Here is a 6,000-nt window from a genome sequence, read left to right as displayed (position 1 = left end):
CATTTAAAAAGTTATCTGGCAATTCAAATATTCATGTGATAGATACATAAACAAAATGCTAAATGTTTTGTTAGATTATTAAATGATATTAGTATGTAAATAACTTTCAGTAGAGAGGAAAAATTAAATTAATGCTGCTGATATTAAGTCTTGGAAGGATTTTAGTACTGAATATTTAAAGTTTAGAAAGAAATGTGTTCTATAGGTTATACTGCAGTTTACACTAACAAGTAATGCATATTATTGCATTCACTATTATGCAGTCCCTCAGGCTTTGGCAGTGTTATTTTATTTTCCTGTTTTCTGCATTATGTTATTTTCCTAGAGTCATTATGCAACCTAATTAAAGCTGATATTTGTGATGAACAACATTCAAACTAAACTTAACCAGTGAAAAGATTGGAATAAACTATATCATTAGTTTGCATATTAGCATATAATATTTTTTAGTACCTAGCATACTGTAGTTATGGAGTATATTGATACTGAGCAGGCTTAGTCTGCAACTCCATGAAAAAAATGCTTGTGGCCTGTCAGAACTTCACTTGCAGCCTGCATCCAAAAGAGGATGCATCATCCTGTTCATCACCGATCTAGTCTTGACTTTGAAATATAAAATTACAGATATTTCAAATTTGCTTTTGTAAAAATATAATATGAAAATTTATTTACTATTATTAAATCTTTTGAATAAATATTTTTTAATGACTTTGTTATAAAACAAAATACAAATTTTTCCCAACAACTTAGAAACAATTTTGCTTGTAATACATAAAAAAAATTTATCTTGTAAACAATGATTAACAATTTTTTTGAAATTTTGCAATAAAAAATCCTATTGTATCTGTATTAACATCTGATTTTTCACTATTGATGCTAGATGTAGCTGGAAATCTTTGTAATTTTTTTAATTGATCTGTATTAAGACCTACTACTGATATTCCTGTTCCACCTATATGGGGAATCTATGAAATAAAAACAAGAAAATCAATACAATTAAAATTATTTCACAGTCAATATATATAATTTAATTTTATATCAATAAAATTGATTTTTATAAAATTACATTAGATTGTATTTTGTTTTTCTTCTAGTATAATTTTATAAAAATCAATTTTATTGATATAAAATTAAATTAGAATAAACACAAAATGCAATACAAATAAATTTTATTTAATGTTCAGTAGCCCCTCGTTATATTGCAGATTTGGATATATTGTGCTTTTTTTTGTCCCCAAATTTTAAAAGCACTGGAGTCAATAAATTTTAATACATCAATTGCCATTGAATTTCCTTTTGCAACCAACTACGGTATTTTATTCTTACCATTGTCTTTGAAACTACCATTGCAGGTGAAACAATAAACTCATCAAGATCTTAATAAGCAAAACAGATGGACAGATCAATCATCATGTTTCATTTTGAAATTAAAAGTTGTTTATTTATTGGTTTTAAGTACTGGTTCCTCATTTACAAGTTTATGTGAAATTTCAAATTCACTGCAAAACGTGTAAAGAGAAGACTTTTTTATTTCTGAACAAAGTTCTAAAATTTTTATACAGTAGTAACTTTATTTTGCATTTTAGAAAATTTTTACTCTGTAATTTTATGTTTTGATGTTCTATTATATGTTCAATATTTATTTTTTTAAATTTTCAATTATCCCAAATTTTTAATAAGCAATTTATTATGAAATATAGTATTGTATAATAAAATCACAACTGATATTTTGTTATATTTTCTATCAACTGGATAATTAGACAACAAAAAAACACACCTTTAAAAATCCAGCAAAGAAATTTACTAATAAAAACATCTTTGATCATTTATTTTATTTCTGTAGTTATTTATTTATTATTTGCAACTACCATTTTAGTTATTTATTTATGTATTTATTTTAGAATTCTGGTTATCGTTTGTTTTTAAATTTATGTTCTATTTTCACATTCTATTTCATTGTAACTGAGGAAGATTGGTCAAACTAATCAAAAACGTTTTTATTAGTAAATTTCTTTGCTGGATTTTTAAAGGTATGTTTTTCTTGAAATTTTGTTTATATATCACAATATTTGTCTTTAAATGTCATTATTAAAGAAACAATAATGCTAAATGAGCATTAATGGTATCAATGTTTATGTAAATGTCATTTAATATGATATTACCACAAAGTTCAGTATTGCAAAACTAAGGTTATTATATATCAGAAACACTTGTTGATGAAAGAACAGAGGATAGAGATTCCATAGCATGTATCACCTGTTTAGTAAAAGCCCAAAATTTTTAGTACTCCGTTATATCACCTTTTTCTGTCTCCCAACAAGAGAGATATAACAATGGGCTACTGTATTTAGTTCCTAAAAATACTTTTAAAAAACATATAATATAAAATAGCTTTGTTTTCAATTTTACTTCATAGTGAGATATAAGATTGCACTGTTTTACATGAAAATTTTTCAAAAAATTCCCAAGATTAAGTATTTGCATGTATAAGTATGTTTTGAGTTTCAATTCAGGATGGATCAATAAACTAGTTCAGAATCAACAAGCTTTTTTGTTTACAGGAGCCAATTTTTTAAAATTTCAATAAAAACCAAAGTGCCAAGGGCTAAAGAATAAATAAATAAAAAATACATTTTAAATGTAACAGAAATGCAATTAGTGACAGCTACTTTTTACAGTGCAAACATAATACATGTTGTTATGATCATTAAGGAATCAAACTTGCAAAAAAAAAAAAAAAAAAAAAAACTTGACTAGAAGTATTTTCCAAGTATTTTTTTTCTTCTTCAATTTTTTCAGAAGCTATTCAGTGAAAATATAATGAACATTTTAAATGGAATAAGAATGGAAGTCCTTTATAATATTAAAGCATTGCAACACAGTTGACAAACAGTTCTGGTTTCCATTAGTTAATATTGCTGCAATTTTTATCTTTTCATCACCAGTTTTTTTACCTAATTTTTCTTTTTCAATAGTCTCATCATCATTCTATTTACTTTTTGTATATTTATTGATATATTTTATGTATATGGTCATTATAGTGGCAAGTTTGCTTATTATGGCATCATTTAAAATTAATTCCATCAATGTTGACCATATTTCAAAGTGCAATTCTCCTTTATTCACTTCACATCATTTCCCTAGTATATTAGAGTTTAAAAATAAAGCAGGTATGTAGAAATCTGTTTACTCCTATACTCATTGGCACACCTGTAATTTGATTGCAAGTGTTTTATGAACTTACCCAATTATGCAAATTAAATGTAAAAATAAATAAATACGATTTATTGTTTTTATGACTAATTTCCTTTGTCCAGTAATAATAATAAAATAAACTCCAAAAAAATTAAACAAAAAATAATTTTATTATTGATATTAAAGTTATTTTTGTGTTTAATTTTGTTCAAAATTTAACTTTTAAACAGGATTTCCTTGTGAGTTTCACTTGTTTCAGTATTTTAATTTTGTAATGCATCATCAATTGACTCAATCACAGGCATAATTGATTAACCTGTAACAGCCGTAATTGATTAATCCCTTAGTAAGCAAAAAATCATAAAAATAGCATATCCTTGGAATAATTGTTGTTATTTTATATGTTGATAGATAAAAGCTATACCTGTAATAATACATTCTACAATGTTTATTTAAATTTTAAAAGGAATTTTAAAAAAAATGTATTTTATTTTCTTTCTTTCTTTTGTAGACACAATGTAGTGACGTGAATTAAAAAACACTGGGCGAATTTTTTATCCTTTTATTCGGTATTTTATTTTATCAATTTCTCCACTTTTTGTTTTGTGGAGTTAAGTGATTTGGCAAATGAGCAATTTTTTTATTTTTAGAATTTTATTATGAGTTAATGATTTTAGTATTTGTTTAAACATTAATTTTCTTTTGTTTTAACTCATGACCAGAATTTAAAAATGGCACATAACCTATACCTCCTTTTAAATTATCTTTAAAACACATATAATCTGCTATTATCCACATAAAAATATGGTAAATATATTTTGCATGACGCATTTAATGATATACTCTGAAAATCTCACATGGTATATTAGATTACACTAAATTTTGTAGTTTTAATAAATTTGCATGAAAAAATATAATTACAGGAAATCCTTGTTAATTTGAAACTCAAGAGACAAAATAATTACAACTTCAAATTATCCGAGATTTACATATTTCTGAACAATAAGCCAAACTGCCATGTAACTGATGTAATTTATTAAGCAAATGGAACATAACTACATATACAGAATACTATTTTCATTAATTAATAATTAATAATAATAATAATGTAAATAAACTGCAGGTAAACAGCATGTGCCAAGTGAGAACCTCACAAGTTGTCAGATAGATTTTATAAAAACTAAAGCAGAATTTCTCAAAATGTTGCCCAAATTATTTTTAAAGAGGCTCAAAAAGTAATAGGTGTATTCAAAATCTCCAGCAACTTCCAGTTGCTGTCAGCATGTTGCAAACTACAAGCTTCTTTTTCAGTGCTCAATATGCCAGCACCACGAAACTCATAAGAGCTATAGTTTGCATTGACAATTTTGAATTTAATTTATTTGTTGATGAATATATTCTGAATAAATTAAGATTCGGTTAGTACGTTAATAGAATGTTTTAATATACTATGTTTATGTAAGACATCACATAATTTGTTTTAGTTATTAAAGACTAATCTTAGGATTAATTTAGTTATTTATAACTCCTGCAGAAATTAAAAAAATCGTTATCTTTCTTTTCTTTTCAAAATATTCACTTTTCATTAAGCTGTTCTTGTTAAATAAGTTCAAAAATAAATTCCATATCATTTGCCATTTTTCTTGTTTTTATTTCCTGATATTCCCAACAGTCAGCATTTGTGTTCACTTGAAAATGCCAGTGGTTGCATCAGTTTTGGAAGCATCTCACTGGATTTATGCTGAGATTTTGAATATGCCCAGTAAGTTGCTCAAATGCAGTAGTCTAGAGCCCTACAAATATCTCAATCTGTTACTTGTAGCCCAATCTTGCAATCCCAAAATCCAGCCATATTTTTCTTTATGAGATAAGAGAAAAAAGGGAAGTCCGAGGGTAAGGTGACACCCAAAAATGTGTTACTGTGAAAGAAAAGCCATGCTGATGAGATTAGAGTTGTTCTTGGTCTATTGTTCTCTTACAGTATGGAGGCACTTTGATCTAAACAAATGAATTAATATATGCATATCACAGTTCGGACAGAATTTTCACTTCAAATTTTGAAGTAGCTGTATTGAACTAACAGAATTCCTTAACACCTGTCTCTATATCCCTGGCCAGGAGGACAAAAGCGCAATTACAAATTAACAAGGAATTTCTGTATAAACAACTTTAAAATGTGTTACTTTCCAGTTTATTGTAATAAAATGCTAATTACATAATTAGCTACATCAAACAATATAACATATGCTATTGACTATTAATTAGTTATATAATAAAGCCTGGCACATAATGAAACATGATGTCATTCTATGTCATAACATCTCATTCTAGAAAATATTTAAACAAGAAAATAAATATTAAACTGCAATATATAACAGATATAACATCATATGTAATGTGTCATTGACTTGGTTGTATGTAATTTTAACATAAATTTTTCACATTAGTAATTAATAAAATGACATTATTAACTTACTTTCATATTAATAGAGCTTTGAAAAAATTATGATTAAAGAATAACTGTTAAAATTAAAAAGTTTAATATATTTTGATACTACAAAGGAATAGCTTAAAAATTTGTAATTACTATGTCTTGCTAATAAATCAGTTTTTTAGAATTTATTTACTAAATTATAAATAGTATTATGACACAAAACATTAGTATTAGAAAATCTCCTAAAATTTTTAATCATACAACTTCTAAATAGTTATGGCCATTTTCAAAAATTATTCAATTGGATAATTTGTTCATTTTTCATTAACGTAACTCAAAAAATGTAAAAAATACTAATAATTCATCAATAA

The 6,000-nt window shown here is 25.6% G+C and overlaps 1 protein-coding gene across 1 annotated transcript in view; it reads right to left on the bottom strand.

Annotated features, from left to right (window-relative positions):
- Positions 1-688: 688 nt before the first annotated feature.
- The window catches only part of LOC136988270 (tRNA (cytosine(72)-C(5))-methyltransferase NSUN6), a 32,602-nt gene continuing 27,290 nt past the window's right edge, over positions 689-6,000 (bottom strand). Inside the window, exon 10 of the mRNA XM_067286130.1 lies at positions 689-965. Within this exon, the coding sequence (XP_067142231.1) occupies positions 801-965 (165 nt within the window). The 3' untranslated portion in view covers positions 689-800. The remainder of the gene's footprint in view (positions 966-6,000) is intronic.

The sequence above is a fragment of the Centruroides vittatus genome, unplaced genomic scaffold (genome assembly GCF_030686945.1).
Source record: "Centruroides vittatus isolate TY-2023 unplaced genomic scaffold, ASM3068694v2 scaffold_324, whole genome shotgun sequence".
NCBI classification, from domain to species: Eukaryota; Metazoa; Arthropoda; class Arachnida; order Scorpiones; family Buthidae; genus Centruroides; species Centruroides vittatus.
The sequence above is the reverse complement of the archived record's forward strand: the minus strand, read 5'-3'. Positions and strand labels throughout refer to the sequence as shown.